The sequence below is a fragment of the Erythranthe guttata genome, chromosome 5 (assembly GCF_056151865.1).
Source record: "Erythranthe guttata isolate IM_541 chromosome 5, IM_541, whole genome shotgun sequence".
NCBI classification, from domain to species: domain Eukaryota; kingdom Viridiplantae; phylum Streptophyta; class Magnoliopsida; order Lamiales; family Phrymaceae; genus Erythranthe; species Erythranthe guttata.
In genome coordinates, this window is record NC_142537.1 from 16,832,568 (window position 1) to 16,853,411 (window position 20,844).

At 36.2% G+C, this 20,844-nt stretch overlaps 5 protein-coding genes across 6 annotated transcripts; 3 read left to right on the plus strand and 2 right to left on the minus strand.

The window, feature by feature from the left end:
* Nucleotides 1-64: 64 nt before the first annotated feature.
* LOC105955104 (RING/U-box protein) lies at nt 65-8,285 on the minus strand. The gene is made up of 14 exons (XM_088817832.1): nt 7,867-8,285; nt 7,592-7,677; nt 7,024-7,114; nt 6,770-6,828; nt 5,645-5,714; nt 5,177-5,286; nt 4,324-4,389; nt 3,702-4,192; nt 3,512-3,592; nt 3,265-3,379; nt 1,971-3,099; nt 1,794-1,868; nt 484-1,428; nt 65-396 (listed from the first exon to the last, which is right to left on the minus strand). The coding sequence occupies exons 1-14, from the start codon at nt 7,933-7,935 to the stop codon at nt 181-183; spliced, it is 3,603 nt and encodes a 1,200-aa protein (XP_088673958.1). The 5' UTR covers nt 7,936-8,285; the 3' UTR covers nt 65-180.
* Nucleotides 8,286-10,603: 2,318 nt separating this feature from the next.
* On the plus strand, nt 10,604-12,302 carry LOC105955086 (calcineurin B-like protein 4). 2 transcript variants are annotated; one of them, XM_012978783.2, is made up of 8 exons: nt 10,604-10,757; nt 10,901-10,983; nt 11,130-11,189; nt 11,321-11,429; nt 11,538-11,590; nt 11,681-11,761; nt 11,847-11,959; nt 12,079-12,302. In XM_012978783.2, exons 1-8 carry the CDS (start codon nt 10,688-10,690, stop codon nt 12,143-12,145), a joined length of 636 nt encoding a protein of 211 aa, XP_012834237.2. In that variant the 5' UTR covers nt 10,604-10,687; the 3' UTR covers nt 12,146-12,302. The 2 variants fall into 2 exon arrangements, with proteins under 2 accessions (XP_012834237.2, XP_088674404.1); XM_088818278.1 differs by lacking the exon at nt 12,079-12,302 and having other exon boundaries at nt 11,847-11,963.
* A 781-nt stretch (nt 12,303-13,083) lies between these two features.
* On the plus strand, nt 13,084-15,942 carry LOC105955108 (phosphatidylinositol 4-kinase gamma 2). Its single transcript, XM_012978805.2, has 2 exons — nt 13,084-15,215; nt 15,305-15,942. The coding sequence occupies exons 1-2, from the start codon at nt 13,869-13,871 to the stop codon at nt 15,683-15,685; spliced, it is 1,728 nt and encodes a 575-aa protein (XP_012834259.2). The 5' UTR covers nt 13,084-13,868; the 3' UTR covers nt 15,686-15,942.
* Nucleotides 15,943-17,307: 1,365 nt separating this feature from the next.
* LOC105955087 (hypothetical protein) lies at nt 17,308-18,179 on the plus strand. Its single transcript, XM_012978784.2, has one exon. The coding sequence runs from the start codon at nt 17,515-17,517 to the stop codon at nt 18,127-18,129; it is 615 nt and encodes a 204-aa protein (XP_012834238.2). The 5' UTR covers nt 17,308-17,514; the 3' UTR covers nt 18,130-18,179.
* A 137-nt stretch (nt 18,180-18,316) lies between these two features.
* On the minus strand, nt 18,317-20,717 carry LOC105955109 (alpha/beta-Hydrolases superfamily protein). The gene is made up of 3 exons (XM_012978807.2): nt 20,540-20,717; nt 19,873-19,999; nt 18,317-19,397 (listed from the first exon to the last, which is right to left on the minus strand). The coding sequence occupies exons 2-3, from the start codon at nt 19,971-19,973 to the stop codon at nt 18,440-18,442; spliced, it is 1,059 nt and encodes a 352-aa protein (XP_012834261.2). The 5' UTR covers nt 19,974-19,999; nt 20,540-20,717; the 3' UTR covers nt 18,317-18,439.
* Between the last annotated feature and the right edge of the window lie 127 nt (nt 20,718-20,844).

A 20,844-nucleotide genomic window follows, 5' to 3' on the forward strand; every position in this document is an offset into this window, starting at 1 on the left:
ATATATATATATATATGTGTGTGTGTGTGTGTGTGTGTGTCTGTGTGTGTGTGTGTGTCACAAATTTTCTTGCACCCCCACCAAACAATACAATTAATGTATTTTAATGTGCAATAATAAAGATCCTTAAAATCCTATAATAATAATTATAACAATAATTAAAAAAAAAAAAGTTACAATTTAAGCGCCTGTTTTGTCCTGAGCAGCCTCAACATACTGCTCAGCCAGTTTCTTAACTTTTTCACCTTCCTTAATAAGAAAATTTGCATTTTTCTCCTTAGAGTGATACTTCATCACTTTCTCAGTTGTTTTGTTCACAGCCCATCTGTACTGTTCAACTGTTATCACACCACTCTTGCACAGTGGTCTTATGTGCTCCTTTACGTACGCTTCAACCTGACCGGAAACATCAAAAAATAACCCGTTATTATTTAATTACGTACGCACAACCGAGACTCGTTAATACATGTAGATTTTGTTTACCTTTTTCATGACCACACTATTATTCTGTTCTGCTTGCTTGCTGCTTTTTTTCTCCTTTTTCGTTGCATTCTTTGATTGTTTCGATTCCAAGTTGTTGTTGTTGTTCTTCTCCGTTTCGTGGGGCCCACAATCTCCATTTTCTCCATGTGGTTCTTTACTTGCTGTCTGTCCGACTGGTGCGATGGATATGGCGATTTCTGGGTATTTTTTAATAAGTGGCTCTTTTTCAGGTCCGTAGAGTTCTTCACACTCTGCATCATCTTCACATTCTGCCAAAGAAGGCTCCTCGGCTTTATCGACAGGAGAATTTATACTAACCACAGTTGAGCCTCCATCGTTAGTCTTGTTCCGAGACTCGAGCGGATCAGACGAAACTGCCAAGGCTTCCACATTTGGTTCTTCAGCTTTAATGGAGGAAAACAACAATTTGATTTTCGGCTGTTCGGGCTGTACGTTAGAAATGTTTAAAGATCCAGCACCAATAAAGTCGTCGTCTTCCAAATTATACTCGAAATCGCCGTAAATATCGAGTTCCTGATTAGAATCGACTTCAAGAACACTGTCGGGTTCCTCCTCTATAATATCATCCGCTTGCAAATGATCGGGACTATTTGGAGGGGAATCTGAAACGAGCCCTGCTTTTCTCAGTGCTTCATCGACTGACAAATCTTGTAAAGAGCTATTATTTGTTTCTTCAGAGAGGTGTTCTGAAGTGGAGCAATGAATTTCTTCTTCTGTAGCTCTCTCGGAGTTCACATTGTCTGGTCTACGTAATAGCTCCTGTGAACACAAATTCGCGTAAACTAGCTTGCTGTTTGACCTGTCGGCAATTCCCTTTTCGATGTTAACAGCATCTGCTACAGCCAACTCTGTTTCGGCAGCTCTACTAACTAGCGACATATTTGCTTTCTTCAGAAAGTGCTCCGTCAGGCGATAAAGTTGAGCCTGTACAACAACTAATTGTTAAATCAATCATCTGTAAAGTTACATACAAAACTCGATTGTATTTCCGATTCTTTCTGCAGATTCTTAAGGATTTGGTATGTTGCCAACGATACCTTATCGGAATAACAAAAGTGCCAGATTCATTTGCACGACAAGGATTTAGTACATTGAAGAAATTGTCATATTACAACAAATATATAAGCGGCAAATCAATTTCAATTCCTATTGTGTTCATAAAATCCCAATGTTAGGACATATCATATTAATTTCAAATCAACTAATCAATTTCTTCAAGATAGAAACTCTCCATTCGTAAGGACCAGGGATAAAACATATTGTTTCTGTGTCGTGAAAAATAAATTTACCTGCCTCACTGACATAGGGATTTTATTGTGACGACTAGGAGCCAAAACAGGCCGCATTTCTTTTGGCAGTTGAGCCTGCTCGAATCCACCAAAATGAAGGCACTTGATTCAATTAACAAATTACCAGGAAGGAGATAGAAGAATTTTCGGAAGATAAAAGATAAATAATATCACTACCAGTAAAGTATAATTCCCTTTGAGAATCGTGCTGTCTTCTTCTTTCTCTTGCATATTATTTCCCGAGGCTGCTGTTTTTCTCGCCAGAAGTTCCAAGGCCCATTTTTTTTTATCACCCTTTTCTGAAGGCTTTAATGCAGAAGTCGCTGCTACTTTCCCCTTGGCACTCTTCTTCGTCTCTTTACCATCTAAAGGAGGAGCAATCACCTGTGATAAACTCCGGTGCTGCTGTGGATTCCTGTCAGGCTGGTCAACGGTCAATGGTGTAGGACTTTTTCCAGTGGAACAACTTTCCTTGTTCTGTTCAAGATTTGCAACAGTCTTGATATCATTCTTCCTAGGAAAAACGGATGCGTCGGCTAAATACAATCTTGAAAGAACAGAACCCTTTGCCTCTTCTTCAACCCTCGGCGCTTTCTTTGTGGAATCGGAATTATCTCTTAGCAGGTCAAGAACTGACTTTAGTGTCTGAACCTTTTCAGGCTTTGATGCCTTTGTGCATCGATGTTTCCAGAATTCAACTTCACATTCCCGAGTCCAAGCTCGTTGTCGCTTCCCTCCATTCCCATATATCTTCTTTGTTAGATTTTCACGTATTTTTCCCTTTTGCAGCAATGACTTTTTTGCCCTCACATCCAGAGGCTGTTTCCTGTTTTCAGGCACAGATCCAGCCAAAGCAGCTCGAAAAGCATCCAAAAGTTTTGGATCAAAAAGCTCTTGTCCGATCTCTTTAGAGGATTTATTACGAACCGCTTCTCTGATTTTTTTCCTAAGCTCTTGAACCAGCTCTAAAGAATCTTTATCTTCGCCAGCTCTCCTCACGATTTTCTTGAGCCTCAACCCACTTTCTCCTTCTTTTGGGGTTACGTCGGATGAATTTCTCTTTTTACGATCTGTTCCTTTAACTATATCCATTATATCAGAGATACTATTTTCCTTTTTAGATATAGATTTAGCTGTGTTATTCCTCCTCGAACCACTTTGACTAAAAGTAGCAGTAGAGTCATCTCGAACGGATACAGCTGTTTGATCTGTCAGACTTACGGGCTGACTATTTCTTTCGGCTTTCACTTTCTTCCGAGAAAATTCAGCCTCGCTGTTCGCTTTTCTTTCTCCCTCATCCGCATCTCTACAAGCATCACAAAAAACTACGTGAAACAAGGCCAAATAAAAAGAAAACAAAAGGCAAAAGATATGTCAAGTACTGGAGTAATTTGTTATTTCATTAATGTAAAATTTGAAGCATCATCATTAATGTAAAACTGGAAATGAGGCATTTCTATGGTATAATAACCTGATATCTCTGTGCTTCCTTTTACCCCGAGAAATTCCACTTGTGGTCTCTTTCTCATCACACGCCATACTTTTTCGTGACAACACGTCCATTTCAGCAGGCAGCATCTTATTAGCTGAAACACTCCAGAGGGAAGGCAAAGAAGCAATATTGAGCTTGACTTAACAGACAGATATAATAAATGATTGCTGAAAGTAATGATACTTGAGAATGAATCGTGATATAGCTACTCACTCTTATCTTATACCTGGCAAAAGATCTTCCGACCTATTATTCGGTTCCAAAGATACAGGCACATGATCTTCAGCTGTGTGATTGTCCTTCATATCTGCCAAATACATGAGAGAGAATACAAGATGAACTCTATAGTTGTGCTTAATTATATGCTACCTTAAGATCAATGGGAATTAAGTAAAGTTCCTTGGAAATGCAATTACCCGGTGTATCAGAATCAAGACCAAGGCCTACACTAGCGTCGATTTCGATTGTTTTGTTATTTATATGTCTTGGGGCAGTTTTCAGTGCATCATCAGCAATTTTCTTCAGCTCAGCGGGTAATGTGGAAATCGGTGATAAAGAAAGTTCCATTTCTTGGTGAACTGAGTTAGGTTCAACACTGTTCCTATCTCCTGGTAGTGCTTCCAAATTCGGCATGTCGGATACTGAACATGATAACAAGGCAGTTTCCCCGTCTTTGCTACACCCCAAGACTGATTCATTTGATTCTCGACTCTCTTGATTTCTGTCAACCAGTGAGATAACTACAGCTGTCTCACCCTCATCAGCAACAGATACCGATACTCTTCCAGAAAAAGATGCTTCAGCTAGGCAGTGATCACCACTTGCGATTTCTAAACCGTTTTGATAGGTTTTTGTTAATACTGAGACCCTGTTGTCTGACTTCTGTGAACTTTCATCAACGGTGCACCTGCATCAACTAACGATACAGTATCAAATATCCACCAAGAATCAACCCGGGGGCAGTTATAACAATTTTTTGAAGCGTATAAATAATAAGCCGATATGAGGAGTAGGTTTAAAAAGGAACCGATTAATTACCTTGGGCATAGCCATGAGCCTTCGCAAGTGCCTTCGGAATCAAATCCCACACAGAAAGCATGGTACCTGTTCACATACAATACAATAACAAATCAGAAGAAGGCATTGAAAAATCAGTTACAACAACTTGACAGCAGAACCCAATCAATATACAGATGGTGAGAATTTCAAAACGAAGTCAATTCTGATAATGAATTGTACGAATGCCAACCAGGAGTAATCAAACTTTCCAGGAAATTAATCATATTATTCTGGTTCAGACAGCATATTTAGATCTCTATAACTTCTTAAGATTCGTGGAGATGAGAGTGACACAGTGTGTTGGTGAAAACTCACAAGTAGTGAATGTTTAACTTATTAAAGAAACATTTAAAAAGAGTCCGTTCCCTTTTGTGGCTTGGCAGGACTGCCAGTACGAAAAAGTCAATCAACTTCCTGCGGACTCTCGGCACATTTTCTAAACTCGTAAATGCAAGAATATGAAATAGCCAAAGGTACAAATCAATATTGTAAACAATGAAAAGGCAAGGACACACAGGACGAAACTGAAAAAGTATAAATCAAAGAGGAGAAGACAGGAGTGCTAGCAAATTAAAGTGCACAGAAAAATCACATAACTCCAAAATCGTGAAATGTCATATACCAAGACGTGCTTGTTATACCAAATAAAGAACTCTTCGATTAGTACGAAATGGATATAAAGGTACGACATCGAGCATCAGCAAGAGCAAACAAGGTAGCTGTAGGCTCCACTCAGTGTCCAAATTTATTGTAAACCATGATCGCTTGATTTCCATGAAAAAAGAAAAGGCTGAACAAAAATAAATGGAAAACTGGAAATTTTATTGTATACCATTTATCACAGGAATCACAAGCAATGGACGTATCAATATCAGAATCTTCAGTAATTGCCACTGATCCACTTCGGATTTTGCAGCCATCTCCATCCAAGCAGACAACTGCCTACAAGAATTACAGAGTGACCATGATTACATGTTTACTAATGTTGGATTATACTGAAATGAGTTTCAGAAAAAGAACCAAAAAACTTGAGGAATAACGTGAGGATCATGAACTCAATGACCAAAAAAGACCAGTATCTAGTTAGCAAAACTTATTGTTTCGCAAATTAACGACTTGAAACATGCTACTACCACTTCTCAAGTTTCGTCTTTCTGAAGCACAATTATCTATTGAAGATGATCAACAAGCAATGAGCAAACTGCAATTTTAATCCTCAGCGGTACTATAGATGTCTTGCAAAATGGTATTAATGTTAATTCGGAATAAATAAAATATGTGCAGAAGCAAAACAACTTACATTTTCATCAATATAGTATGACGGAAAAGAAAGAGTGTTACTTTTCCCTTCAACGAACCACTCATCGTCTCTGCAACAATATAAAGAAAGTTCTAGTAAATCTTTGTTGATATTACCAAAAAGGAAAAGGCATAGTAACTTTGACTTGTTAAGAGAATCATTACATATAATTTGCAAATTCAACCTCCTAGTAGAATACTGATTCTTACGATTCCCAACAAGATCACCATAACCTCAATACTGTGATCCTCAATTAAATTCAGGTCATCTGGTGGTCTCTATCAATAGTTGCATTCTACCGACTCAGGACTCAATATTCCAAAACTTAGAACTATAATCGACAGACTCCGAATTCTCTTCGGCAGTTTTCTCTTCTTAGTCTTTGCAGTGAAAGAAAAACTGCCATCTAGTACAAAGCTTATCTTCTCACCACTCTACTAACAAACCAGATCAAAGTAATTATACTGTGACCAGTGGAAATTTTGGAAACGCAAACGAATATGGAATTTGTAAAACATGTTCAATAAAAAAAATGTTTCTGTCTTTACAAGGTCATATGATTTATCAAAATGGGGATACATAATGAAGAATGGGAGAGGGTAGATGGTGGATAACTCTCATGACTACTTCTTGTCATCCAACTACTAAATGCTTTAGATTGTGTTGAATGATCGCTTCATCTAAATTGAGTTGTTAGTGAAGTGAATCATTTACTTCTTAGCAAGTCTACATGTACCTCAAGGCAGTCATATTACTTTCTAAACCTTGCACGTGAAACATTTTTTAAATGGTAAAACTCAGGACTTCTTATTTGTGTGATACAATGTACCATGTTGAAAGACCACTTATCTAAAAGCTCAAGTTGTCAGCAAAGTGAATCGTTTAAACTTAATAACTCTACGGATTGAAATCCCGACAGAGGGCAACTGTCCCAACATTTCTGCTTCCTCCCAGCATTTCAAAGAAAACTAGCACATGTCATCCTCATTACATCCCCAAAACCAACATAAAGCGTTTTTTAACATCCCTCTTCTGTAATCTTTGGTAGAGCATAATAGGAAAGTTACATGTGACGTTCGTAGTAGAAGAGACTAACAGTTACAAGAAAAGAGCAATTAAGTATACCTTGGATTTATATCATCATCATCCTCATCAGTCTTGTTGCCACCAACAGTATCATATACCTTCATTCATCATTTGTGACCATAAGCAAATACGTATGTGTGAGATGAGTAAATATGCAATCAGTGAAAAAAGAAATGAGTTTTACAGCCATAATTTGTCTAAAATGTGTAAATTTAATAGGATAAACACGCTAAGAAGTGGCCACAAAGAACTGGAGTGCCGGCATCCAATAGCTAACAAGTTATATTACTCACCGGCACACATGTTATAAGTTGAAACTCATTCTGACAAAGAGGACAAAGGCTCGTAATGGTAGCCCAGTTGTCAATGCATCCAAAACAAAACCTGAGATATAAGTGATCATTAAAATCAGCAGGACAAATATACGAACATGCCAAGCAGAGAGAAGCTTATACTGAAGGACTTTAAACCACTTTCTTGGTATGATGATGTACATTTGAGATTACCCATTTATAGGGTGCACCTAAAGATTAGCTATCACCAACTCATCATACTAAATCGAGAGAAGCTAGACGCTAACAGACCCATTAACTTGATAGATATCATACAAGAAAGCATTCAGCTCAAAGACTACAGAAAAGCTCGCTTCTTTCTGAAATGTATAATGCTCTCAAATTACGGTAACGGCACAGGAGATTAAATTTGTTTTAAAAAACTTCAAATGTAAGTGTAAAATATCCAGCAGAAAGTAAAAATAATAGCTAGATTGGTGAACAGCAACATAAATACTCAAACGAACAATGCCGATAGCACCCCAACAGATAAAAGTGATCAAAGTAAATATTATCACCACTAACATACCAATGCTGGCAGCAATCAAGCACGCCTCTGTCAATCACAACATCCGTACAAATCCCACATCTTTCACCCTCAAAATTCAAGTAATCCTGCACATAAACAATACAGCACTAAGCAAAATATTCGGTTTTCATACTTCAATAAATAACCGGCAAAATTTTACTCGGTTTTTCCGTAACCTACTTACGCAATCCGCCCAATTTGAAATTTAAACAAAAACATAATCAATCGAATTGCTGATTAGAAAAAAACACAGAAGATAACAGCAAAAAAATTACCTCGTTGTAATCGTCAAGTGCGTAAGTTTCATCCTCCGATATTTGATCAGTGAACAACTCCACATCCATATCTCCACATAAAACGATTACAGAAGCTCGAAACAAGATCAATACACCCAGCAGCTACGAGAATCTCCAGAAGAATTTAGAAATACCTTGGGTTTTAAAAACAACTGTTTTCTGGGATCAAAAATTTGGAGAAAAAAATTCATTTTACGGCTGATTATTCATTGAATTTGAGTTTCAACTGCAGCTGAAAGGCTTGATCAAGAAAAAAAAAAAATTGAGTTGATTTTTCCTGATAAATCTAGGAAATTTTGATTTGCGCATATATAAATGATTGGGGAAAAATGAGATTAAGCAGCACGGGGGGCAAAAGGTAAATAATATAAATAAGTGTGGCGTGTTTGGATGTGCGTATGAATTTGGTACTGAATGTAGTATTTAGCTATAGTTTGACTCGGGCCTAGAAATCTTGAATAAAATGATGGCCCAATAGTTATGGGCTTTCAGGAATTACGGGCCACGTGCGTCTTCTTCTTTTCTTTTTCTTTTTAAATATCAATTGGTCTATGAAATATTTCATACTATAGTCAAATTCATAAATAGATTCATGTGGGCATATGATTAAGGGTGTAAATCGGACTGATTGGGGATTGGAATTAGCATATTCGAAATCGACGCGCTTTTTAATTTCTGAAATTCTGATTTTTTTATAATTTTCTTGAGTTATTTTAGAATGAAACTGAATTTAATTTTTCACTTTCAAAAGAAATTACTAGAATTTATCCAAAAGTGCTAATATCGATCGAATTCGTCTGATATCAATGTTTTTTTAGGATGAAAATTTATAAATAAGATCAAACACCCCCGTGTGCGCCTATGAAACTTACCCGAAAAATACCTTTTGTACTGAGTGATTTAAATATAACAATTTGAAGGGGAGAAAAATCAAATGACTCTACATGTAAAGTGTCGTTCGAATCTAGCACGATAACTCGCAAACTATGATCCAAATATAAAGTCAAAGATTTCAAATTAATCGCGGACAAGCTCAATGAATGGAATGTTGCAATTTTCCAAAGTTTTAACCGTCCTATACCACAAACTCTCTTTTCCACGGTCTATACACTGCTACATCGGGTGAAATACAGCGAGTAGATCTTTACTATCATAAGCACATAAAAACACACACTCGCACATTGGTGTATGTGTATATCAACGGTAAAAATTCATCTGATTGTAACACTCACCGAATGTAGTATAGAAATAATCATTTTTCTACAATGAAGAACATGTATTAATGAATATATACTCTTATTATTTCTTTGATCTTATTCTTCAAATAGAATCCATACCTTGTGTTTTGTAGTGCTCTTAGAACTTATTCTCATTTGATCACTAAGGATTAGCCTAAACGGTATTGGAAGATTTATTTGATACTATTCTTGGTGAAATACGTCACGTAATTATTAACTGTTGATCTGCATATTATCACACACACTCATATGTATGTGTGATTAATGGAAAATTATTTCACCATATCAATGGTTAAAACTCACCCAATATACCTCACCGAGTATAGCATCTCAGCGATCGATATTAGAATATCTCCCAAACTAGGTTCCTAACATTTGAGTGTGCGTATTATAAGGTAGAAAATATATATTATTATTATTATTTCTTTTCAAGAAAGAACTTGTTCTTATTTAATTGTATAAGCTTATTATATGGATAATAGACTTCCACTAATGGCTAATATCTTTACAAAAGGCAATAAAGATCCAAATTATGCTACCCCATTAAGGAAGGTAAACATTACTTCATCAAGAATATTGTTTCATCGTGCATTAATCAAGTAAGGGTGTTTGGCTAAACTTATAAACTGTTTAAATAGTTTAAAAATAAGTTGTTCTAGAGTAAATAAAATCTTTTAAAAAATAAATTTGCTAAAAAAAAATCTTTTAAAAAAATACATTTACCCCATATTTTTATTTAAAAGCTTATAATAAGTAAAAATAGCTTATGTGCAAAAATACTCCCTGGAAAATAAGGTATCAAAAATATAACCACCCAATTAACCTATCACTATTTGACACGTGACATTTAAAAATATAACTATTCATATACTTAAAATTTGATAATCTATTTGATACTTGTGGTTGGAGTGAATTTTTTTTTTCAAGAAGTACCAAAGTATTATATCAAGTATCAAATGAATATTTAATGCTCCATTTTGATATCTTCCCATTGGTGTTGCTCAAAGAACATTATCCAAGTCCTTTAAAAAATAATTCCAAAAATACGTAACAATTTATCAACTATTAAAACAACGTATTTAATGTAAGAAATACTTATCAGTTGTTTAAAATAAACTTAGCCAAACACGCTCTAAATAGTAAGTGGGTTTTTTTTTTTTTTTTTGAAAATCTGTTTACACAAACCAACAAGAAATATTTACTATTAACTGTTTTCATCAGTTCTTGAAACCTGATATAACTAGAAAACAGATTTCATGTGAATAAAATTAAGGTTGTCTCCCAATCAACAAGAATATATCTTCTAAGGAGAATCTAATCGAAAACTCGAACGTAAATTCCGAGCTAAATCAGGGGCAACAAAAAATTAGACAGGAGAACCAATAATCCACTGACAACATTAAAAATGGACTATCTTAATATATATAATTACACACAAAAAAAAAAAAAAAAAAAAAAACAGAAAAAAAACCTAAAGGGAGAACCAGGTTTTCATGATTATATATATAACCGCATTTTTTGTAGTCCGTAGTCGAAGCAAAAGATAGAATACGTGTTCTCCGATGGGGTGTGTTTGCACGAAGAAACGACGTATATTTGAAGACCCGTCCCTTCTTTCATCTCAAACAATATGTAAGTTTATTCCTTCTGCTATATGTTCTTGTCAAGAAAAACATGCTGATCAAACCGAAAAATAATAATTCATAATTAAAAATAAAAAAGTAAAAAATAAATAAAGATTAGCATTTTCTTTTATGGTTATTACATGATTGCAGTTACTGTCAAAGAGATCAAAGCGTTAAACGAGCTGTTTCGAAAACTGGGCAGCACTTTCGTCGACGATGGCTTCATCAACAGAGTATGTAATTCATCTTATATATATATATATATATATATATATATATATATATATATATATATATATATATATATATATATATATTGTTTATTCAATATATTTCTTGATTTCAAAACTAAATTATTATTATTATTTTTAAATTACAGGAGGAATTTAAACTTGGATTATTTAGGAATAGCAACCATCACTCTCTTCTTGCAGATAGAGTAATACATGTTTAATTTCTCAATTAATATATTAACCAATCATTTTAATTTACTGTTTTAATTTATATATTCAGCAATATGTATTATATACCTTCATGTTAGAAATAGTACTATTCTAATTAATCCAACAGATGTTCGATATGTTCGACTCCAAAAACGATGGGGTGATAGATTTCGGCGAGTTCGTCAGATCACTTAGCGTATTCCACCCCGATACTCCTCAACAAGACAAAGCTATTTGTATATATAATAATTAATTACATGCATATCACAATATAAAATCATGCATGTGTTCAAATTAATTAAAAATAAACACTTTGCTTTTTTTTTTTTTTGATCATATTACAGTTGCGTTTAAGTTATACGACACTAGGGGAAACGGATACATTGAAAAAGACGAGGTAATTAATAATTAAGACTAATTTTCATCGAATGTTTATAATGTTATTACATTTTCGCTACTATATATCTTAACTTTTGATTGGTTTAAGGTTAAGGAGATGATAATCGAGTTGCTTAATGAGTCGAACTTAGTACTGCCTGACGACATTATCGAAGCTATAATCGACAAGGTTATATATATAGGACTCTATATCATGTTTAGTTAAATATATATAGAACTTTAATTATGATAATTAATTTTAATTTTGTGTAAAGACATTTGAGGAAGCGGATACGGAAAACGATGGAAAGATAGACATCGAAGAATGGCAAGCATTTGCGGATCGAAGACCGTCCTTGTTAAGAAACATGACTATTCCTTACTTGAAGTAATTAATAATATTCATTTCTTTATTATACTATGGAAGGATTTCTTTTTCTTTTTTTATGTTTTTTTTTTTGTAAATAATTATATTGATGGAATGAGTATTATTTCACTGATCTGCAGGGACTTACCAGCTACATTTCCGAGTTTTGCAACGATACCAGAAAGATTCGATGAAATTACGATGTGATTACTAATTTTTGTTCCATGGTATGAAATGTTTCAATCTGTCAACAATTTTTTTTTTTTGCAGAAATTCTTGAAATAAAATAATTTACTTTTGGGAGATATGTAAGGAGAAAAAAAAATGAAATTAATCTAACTTATTTAATCTTTAAGGAGGCAAATTCATGTGCATGTTTCCCAATCATGTAGCACAATAATTGCTCTTTTGTTACTACAATATAAAAATCAAATTCTTTGATATGGTGTAATTACACTTTGCACCCTTGAAGTGCAGTCTTTTGACACTTTTCACCCTTGGGAAAATTTAATAGCGGTTTGCACCCTAAAAACATAAACTGCAATATTAAATACTGGTATTTTTCAATGAAAAAAAAAAGAAATAGATTGCACCAAATGATTTGAAAATTAGTTTTTAAGTAACAAAACAAATTCTTACCAAATACTTTCACCAAATTATAAGATGTAGGTCTTTAACTGGAATTAGTAACAAGAAATTTTTATAATGGATCATGGTAATTTTATTTTTCAAGCACTAATCGTGCAGTACCGAGTTAAAAAGAAATCCCTTCAGCCATTTTCGTTTATGAAAAATAATTTCAGAAAATACTTCACAAATTACAATAAACGACGTACCGATTGAATGTTGTGAAAACCATGATTAATTTTTTTTTTCTTTTGTGAGAAAAAAATTAGCTTTAAATTAATTTAGTGAGCAATTCTTGTATTCTTGCAATTTGCACATTAAAAAAGTTTCACAAAAGAAAAATCTCATTAAAAAGATAGATTTCCTTCATTATCTATTAAAAATCAACTGAGAGTGGAATTTGAATGGTTTATTGCATTTCGACGGCGCAAAATACTACTAATTTTTTTCTAGGGGTATAAAGTGACAAAATGCTATATTTCGAGGGTGTAAAGTGAAATTATGAATTTTAATTTTCTGAAGACCGTTGATAAAATTGAAGTCACGGAGTCAAAAGCAGAAAGCAAAGATAACGGCTATAATTCCGCTCCATTTCTCCTTCACAAGAAAAACTTCAAAAAAAAAAAAAAAAAAAAAAAAACCTGCGTGTAAATCGCTCTTCTTCCGATCCAATAAATTCAAATTCATCTTCTCCAAAATTACTCATTTTACATCCGGGCAAAAATGAGGCAAAAAATTGCCGTTCAATTTAGTCGGCAATTTTTTGCCACCGACGATGATTGTCTTCATTTTTGCAGATTTAAGGTCAGTGTCGGGCACCCATTTTGATTTTGATTTTGATTCTGATTCTTCCCCCCTTTTTTTTTGATTTTGTTTTTTTTTTTTTTCTTTTGGGGGTTAAGTAAGAATCCACTTACAATTGATTGATTAAATTGTAGTTGCAGAGGGGGAGGGTCTTGATTTTATCTTTTTTTTTCTGAATTTTTATTAATTGTTAATTTTCAATCAAGCCTCTCCCTCGGAGGTTTCGTTGCTGATAATTTCGACACACTTTCTTCTGGGGGAATTTTTTCTGTTTTTTCCTTTCTTTTTTTCGCCAATTATTGTTTGGTTTATTGTAATTTTCACACATAGGTTGTCGATTTAGGGTTTGTTATTATAGGTTTTGTCGAATTACTTATAGAATATTGTGAAATTTACAAAACAAGAAAGGGGGAAAAAGAATTTATCCTGGATAATCGACATTCGAGAGGGTGCTGCTCGGTTCGGTAATAAATATTTTATATAGACTTTAATAGTTACAATGTCTGCTGTTGATGTTGCTCTGAGTCCAATCAACAAAGAGACGAACAGGAATTCGTCGTCTGTTCATCTCAACCGTCGATTGGAATCGATCGTAATCTACATCACCGTGGGGGGTTCTTCAATCCCAATGCGTGTAATGGAATCCGATTCCATTGCATCGGTTAAGCTCAGAATACAATCTTGTAAGGGTTTTGTAGTGAAGAAACAGAAGTTAGTTTTCGGTGGGAAAGAGCTGTCAAGAACCGATTCTCTAGTCAAAGACTATGGCATTACGAATGGGAATGTCCTGCATTTAGCTCTGAGAATCTCCGACGTGCTTTTGATCAATGTGAGTACCGTTTGTGGGAAACAATTTGAGCTTCAAGTTGATAGGCACAGAAACGTAGGGTATCTAAAGCGTAGAATTATCAAGAAAGGAAAAGGCAAAGGCTTTATCGATTTAGAAGAGCCTGTAATCTTCTGCCATGGTGAAAAGCTCGAAGAAGATCAGAGACTAATCAACGATATTAGCAAAGATAACGATGCAGTAATTCACTTGGTCGTGCAGAAATCTGCTAAAGTTTGGACGAAGCCTGTTGAAAAAGACGTTGAACTGTCAATTGTGGCCCCACATTCGGATCAGTGCACTGATATCTCGGTTTTATCGAGGGCCCCACTTGTTGAAGACTTTTTCTTGAAACCGATTATAGTGAATCCGAATGTGAATTTGCCTCCATTTTTGTGGGACATGATAGATTCTGTTTTTGAAGGGTTAGCAAATGGAAAGCAGCCAATCAGATCGTCCGAAGGCACGGGTGGAACCTACTTCATGCAAGATTCAACCGGTGAAAAGTACGTCTCGGTTTTTAAGCCAGTAGACGAGGAGCCACTCGCTGTGAATAATCCTCAAGGCTTACCCTTATCCACTAGCGGCGAAGGACTGAAGAGGGGTACTCGAGTGGGCGAGGGTGCACTGAGAGAAGTTGCAGCTTATTTATTGGACCATCCAAAAACGGGCCTGCGCTCGAAATCAGACTCCCAAATCGGTTTTGCCGGTGTACCACCGACCATTATGGTGAGGTGTCTGCACGGAGGATTCCACCATCCGGAAGGTTTTGATCGTTCGAACGAGAATATTAAGACGGGGTCAATGCAGATGTATATGAAGAATAACGGAAGCTGCGAAGATGTGGGACCCGGTGTTTTTCCCGTTGAGGAGGTTCATAAGATCAGTGTCTTCGATATAAGAACAGCCAATGCAGATAGACATGCTGGGAATATTCTTCTCCGCAGAAAAGACGGTGAAAAGAACGGAAACAACATTGTCCTAATTCCAATCGATCACGGCTACTGCTTGCCTGAAAATGTAAAATTATTATTACTGTTATTATTATTTATTTATTTATTTATCGGTTATTCTCATTTAAAACTCATGATTTTTAAATCTTTTTGCAGTTTGAAGATTGTACGTTTGAGTGGCTATACTGGCCACAAACCCGCGAGCCGTTTTCGCAAGAGACGAAAGACTATATAAAATCACTTGACCCTGAGCAAGATTTAGCGATTCTCGATTTCCACGGATTGAATATCTCGCACGAGTGTGCGCTTACGCTACGCATATCTACAATGCTTCTGAAGAAAGGGGCAGAAAGGGGATTTACCCCTTTTGTGATAGGAAGTATTATGTGCAGAGAAACCCTCAACAAGAAATCGGTTATAGAGGAGATTGTCGACGAAGCAAAGGAATATTCCGAGATTTCGGGTATGACTGAAGCTGCATTTCTCGAAACTGTGTCTGAAATTATGGATGAAACTCTTGATAAATTGATGAAGTGATGGTAAAATCTGTGTGGGTTGTCCTGAGTGTGTGTGTGTGTGTGTGTTTGTGTGTTGTGTTTGTGTGTGTATGTATAGGTGGGAGTGTGTATATACATAATATCTGGTGCCATAAACAAAGAGGCAATTACTTTTGTTTTGTTTGTACTCTTTGGGCCCTTATAAAAGCTCTAATTTTTTCTAAGTTATTTGAAATGATCTGTTGAATTACTTTGTAATGTTGAACACAAGTTGTTGAAGGATGTGTTTGCAGATGACTTGTGTGTGTGTGTGTGTGTGTGTGTGTGTGTAAAAATCAAACTCTCCATCTAAAGTGTGGTTGAAACAATATATACTATATGAAGGGTTATTTATATGCTACATCCGATGGGATAATATCGAATCATGTGTGTGTGTGTATATTGATTCCATACACGTTTTACACATATTTATGCGTGTATGTGTTTGACTGAGTGTAGATGGTGGGTGATATGTTGTTGTTACCCGGTATTAGGGATGAAAATTAGAACAAAATTTCGATTTTCGAAGCAATGTTTTTCCACAATGAATTCTTAAAGTCTTGATCTTTTTGTTTCGATTTTTTTGAACGGAATTGGAATACATACATGGGGTCGATTTCCCATCCGATTTTTATGCTTTTGAAAATATTTCCAAAAATTTTGATTCTTTTCCAAAATTTACACTTGAAATTTTAATATTAATAATTAATATGTAGTTTTATATTACATGTGAATGAAATATTGAAATTTCCAAATTCCGTCAATTCCGATCTTCTCATTTAAAATTTTGATTTTTTTTAAATATTTACTAATTCTAATCTGATCGGTCCAATTTTCATCCCTACCCGATATAGAGGAGTGACCACACATACAACAAAAGTAGAAAACACATTCATGTAATGGAATGGTCTTCCTTTGCCTTTAGACTGAATAATTTGTCAAGAATCAAGGCTATTGCCCCCACTCTCTTTTCCTTATTTTGTGGCCCATTTATATTGGAAAAATAAAACAATATTTTGCAGAAAAATAAAGAATATATTTTTAGTAAAAAATCATTTTTGAGTATTTATCTTGGATTTGTGTATTGTATATATATATACTTGATAACTTCTACTTCTGTAGTACGAAAACTTTAATTTCTTAACATTTCTGCATTCTGGAAATATTTCGTGTCAGACATTCGAGGACACGTGGCGGATATTTTATGGATTATTTTGTAATTTCCGAAAAATTAGAATCATACTTAAATAGCAATTTTCCAAATATTGTGGTTGTTTCCCTATTATGTACATGATGTGATGATCAATTACAAATTGTTAGTCGATAATAGTATTTATTTTAAAATAATTTAATATATAAAAAAAATTTACATATAAATAAAAACTTATGTATATCTATGTAACATATTTATAAATATTTCCTCTAAGTTCCCGTATCCTCATTTTTTTAGACATGTCATTTTCCTATGTTCGTTTCCCTATTTTTTATGTACCGTCATTTTTGTGTCCGTGCTACATACTTATTGACGTTGGTAACTGAGATCTATGTAAGAGCCCAAATTCATAAAATAAGAATAGTTTAATATTTTTTAATAAATATATAATTATTTATTGTTATACATTTATTTAGAAAAAGAAAAATAAAAAATACAAACAAAAGTCTCATATTTCACACTCCCACAACAAAACAAAATCTCTTTTTAACTCATCTCACTCCCCACTCTCCACCATCACTTCACTCTCTCACTGTATCTCAAAACACACACACACACACACACACACACACACACAAAACACACACTAAATCTAAACTTTCAGACAAGATCAAGAAATGGGCAAATCTCATCCTGCACACAAGCCAGCACCCACCGGCCGGACAAACCTAGCGTCGTGCGTCGTCGCCGCCGTATTCTTGATCTTCATAATAATGGTGGCCTGCATAGTCTACTTCGCCGTCTTCAAGCCCAAAGACCCCAACCTCGCCGTCAACGCCGTCCAGCTCCCGTCCTTCTCCGTCGCCAACTCCACCGTCACCTTCACCTTCTCCCAGTACGTCACCGTCAACAACCCCAACCGCGCCGTCTTCACCCACTACGACAGCTCCCTCCAGCTCCTCTACGCCGGCGTCCAAGTCGGCTTCATGTTCATCCCCGCCGGCAAGATCTCCGCCGGCAAGACTCAGTACATGGCCGCCACTTTCTCCGTCCGCTCATTCCCCCTTTCATCATCGCCACTTCCACCCGGTCAGCCCGAGATCCTCGGGCCCAATGTCACCGACGGGCTCTCCGGGTTCCGAATCGGGCCGAGCATGGAGGTTGAATCGAGGCTTGAGATGGCGGGCCGGGTTCGGGTCCTCCATTTTTTTACCCACCACGTGGAGGCCCGGTCCGATTGTCGGGTTTCTATTTCTGTTAGTGATGGATCTGTATTAGGCTTCCACTGTTAGTTACTAATTTCTAGTTATTTAATTTAATTCACTTGTTTTCATCTATTTAATTATTGTGACCAAAATACCCCTCCTTCAAGCGGGAATTGCACGATCTAAAAAAGTGGGCCCACATTTTGATGCTGCGGCAGAAGCCCAGAGGTGGTGGGCCCTACTTTTCCACATTAACTAGTTTGTCTCCTCGAAATTCACAAAGTTATTTTTTTTTCAGTACATTATATACTCCCACTAAAAAAAGTAAAAAAATAAAAAAATTAATAATAGTGAATAAATTCAAGAATCAAATTGACCAATGGAATGAATTTATCAGCTATAATTTGTAAGATTTAGATTCCAAGTGCAGGTCAGGCCTCCACCACTGATGTATCCCATGAGCATCCTTAAAATCCCTCGCCGGAGTTAAATTGACCGTCAAATTCGCCGACGGAATCAGATGCAGCGGCTCCTCCAACTCCACCCCACCAACTGCATTCCACAGCAGCCCTCCGATCGAGTGCCTCGTCGCCAGCCGTTCGATCTCCCCTGCCCCAATCTCCTCCATCCTATTCCTATGCTCGAAGTACCCCACATACTCCGAGCATATATGATCACTCGGATTCACAAACAGACAAGGCAGCCACTCGGACAGCACGTCAAATGTCGTGTTTACCCCCGAACCACGGTTCTTGTTTTTCATTGCAAGAGCCAGCCCAGCTGTAATAACACTCCCAGCGAATCGAAGCCCGTGCTTCACGTTCTTGTCCTTGATTATCCTCTCAATCGGTGCTGACAAAAATGGAGGATTGAATAAAAAGGCCTCGAGAAAAATACCCGTTTTTGCGGTGCTTTTTCCTGCCTGCAATGCCATAGATGCACCTAGAGAATGACCTGTCAGCCATACGTTCGAGCTTCCGAACGTGGCGATGACGTGGCGCACGGCTTGTATAGCTGTCTCGAAACGGGATGTTTGGTGGAGCCCGTTTCGGATGATGTGGACGTCGAGCTCGAGGTCGCGTGTGAACGCGTCGCCTTTGGTTATCGTGCCTCGAAAGGCGATGACAAACCGTGGGGAATTGTGGGTTGTGGGAGTGGTGAGCTGGAATATGGCACCGAATATGCAAGAATCGGCTTCGTCGATGAGGTGCTTGTATAGCTTGAAATGGAAAAATTCCCACCAAGGAGGGGCGAGGGCGTAGGGCCCGTCTCGTTTTTCTTGGCGGTCTCGTTCCAATATATATACGCTCTGAACCAAACTAGCTGCGACTGACCTTCGGTGACTCGGATTTGTCCTGAAAAAAAAAAGACGGGTATTTAAGAATTATACCTATTCACTTGAGAAAAAGGAAGCAGAAATCCAAATTCAGTCGAGCCATTCTTTGATCAAATAGTCAAACTATTCGATACAAGAAAAGTTAGATCATCTATCCGATAAACTTAGAGTGAACATGCTAACGAAAGATGCCAATAATATTCCCACACACAAATTCATCTGCGAATAATGCAAGGTCAAACGGAATATCATGTGGTGGTAAACTAAGCTTCTTAAACCAATTACATACAACGTTAAAAGAATATTTTGTTCAAACTGCATTTAAAAAAGGACGAGATTAGTTAATCGTAATAAACGGAAGTTTTCATTTACATCTTTAAATACCAAGAGGAGAAACGTATTTGTAGGAGAACAAAACTCTACTATTGATCAATATCAGTTAACCGAATACAAACTAATTTATACATCGACAGAATGTGTTTGTGAGTTCTCACCAATCAACTGCTGTCAAGTGCAAAGGTCCCGAAAGGTCGAAGTGTTCTCTTTCCGATACAGCAGGTCCTGAAAGATCGACGATTTCCTTTCCCGCCGACATAATTTCTTATTTATTTCTCCACGAATCTGCAAAACTCGTAAACAGATAGAACAACTTTAGTCATTGTGGAAGTTTGGAACTTTGCCTATTAATACAGAAACAAACAATACCAGCATTATATAGCAGAATCCAAACAATGATTATTGTTACTGATTACATATCAAGTGATCCAAAAGTAAGTTAAACCAAACCACAAAACTCAAATGCCCAAATTTTTCAAAAGAAATTGCTATAACAAAAAAAAGCCAAAATGTATTAGGGTTTATTGCATTCAGCACCCATAAGTTTACTCTAATTGTTAAAAGGACCCTACTCACATTTTTCCTTAGCAAAAATCTCCCTGTGATCCCAAATTTTGTTTTCGGAAAACTACTCCTAAAAACTCACTAATTAAACTCACTAATTAGGGCGATGTGTACTGAAATCGTTCGCAATTTGTGAATTCCGATCGACAAAGGCTCGAATAAATCGACATTTTGACAGATTAGAAACTGCGCATCATCTGAATTTGGGAGAATTGTCGAAACCATTGCATACATTACGCTTAGAGAGAGAGAGAGAATCACCTTGAAAAACGCTACGATATTGCAGCAGACGGAAGGAAGAGGAGATCTGAATCTCTGTTATCCGGTTTCTCTCTCTAGAAAGAGAGAGAGAGAAGAGAGAGAGAGAGAGAGAGAGAGAGAGAAGGCGGTTCGGAGTTGGAGTGTCGTTATCCTAAGGAAGATCCAATTGTTGAATGTTGATTCTGACCCTTTTCTACTGTAAGATTTTATTGATTCTTTTTTGAAGAAACGACGCCGTTTTGAGATAATTGCAACCCTTTGAATAATAAGAGAAAATTAGCTAATTAATTAATAACCCCTAGTTG

What these genes read in the sequence shown, in the direction of transcription:
- LOC105955104 (XM_088817832.1), bottom strand. Translation starts at nt 7,935, where the DNA reads ATGGATGTGGAGTTGTTCACTGATCAAATATCGGAGGATGAAACTTAC. An exon ending in AAGGGAATTATACTTTACTG is followed by an intron (nt 1,869 to 1,970) that starts GTAGTGATATTA and finishes GGATTCGAGCAG; the next exon opens with GCTCAACTGCCAAAAGAAAT. An exon ending in TCCCTATGTCAGTGAGGCAG is followed by an intron (nt 1,429 to 1,793) that starts GTAAATTTATTT and finishes GTTGTTGTACAG; the next exon opens with GCTCAACTTTATCGCCTGAC.
- LOC105955086 (XM_012978783.2), top strand. Translation starts at nt 10,688, where the DNA reads ATGGGGTGTGTTTGCACGAAGAAACGACGTATATTTGAAGACCCGTCC. An exon ending in TCAACAAGACAAAGCTATTT is followed by an intron (nt 11,430 to 11,537) that starts GTATATATAATA and finishes ATCATATTACAG; the next exon opens with TTGCGTTTAAGTTATACGAC. An exon ending in GATACATTGAAAAAGACGAG is followed by an intron (nt 11,591 to 11,680) that starts GTAATTAATAAT and finishes GATTGGTTTAAG; the next exon opens with GTTAAGGAGATGATAATCGA.
- LOC105955108 (XM_012978805.2), top strand. Translation starts at nt 13,869, where the DNA reads ATGTCTGCTGTTGATGTTGCTCTGAGTCCAATCAACAAAGAGACGAAC. An exon ending in GCTACTGCTTGCCTGAAAAT is followed by an intron (nt 15,216 to 15,304) that starts GTAAAATTATTA and finishes ATCTTTTTGCAG; the next exon opens with TTTGAAGATTGTACGTTTGA.
- LOC105955087 (XM_012978784.2), top strand. Translation starts at nt 17,515, where the DNA reads ATGGGCAAATCTCATCCTGCACACAAGCCAGCACCCACCGGCCGGACA.
- LOC105955109 (XM_012978807.2), bottom strand. Translation starts at nt 19,973, where the DNA reads ATGTCGGCGGGAAAGGAAATCGTCGATCTTTCAGGACCTGCTGTATCG. An exon ending in CACTTGACAGCAGTTGATTG is followed by an intron (nt 19,398 to 19,872) that starts GTGAGAACTCAC and finishes TTTTTTTTTCAG; the next exon opens with GACAAATCCGAGTCACCGAA.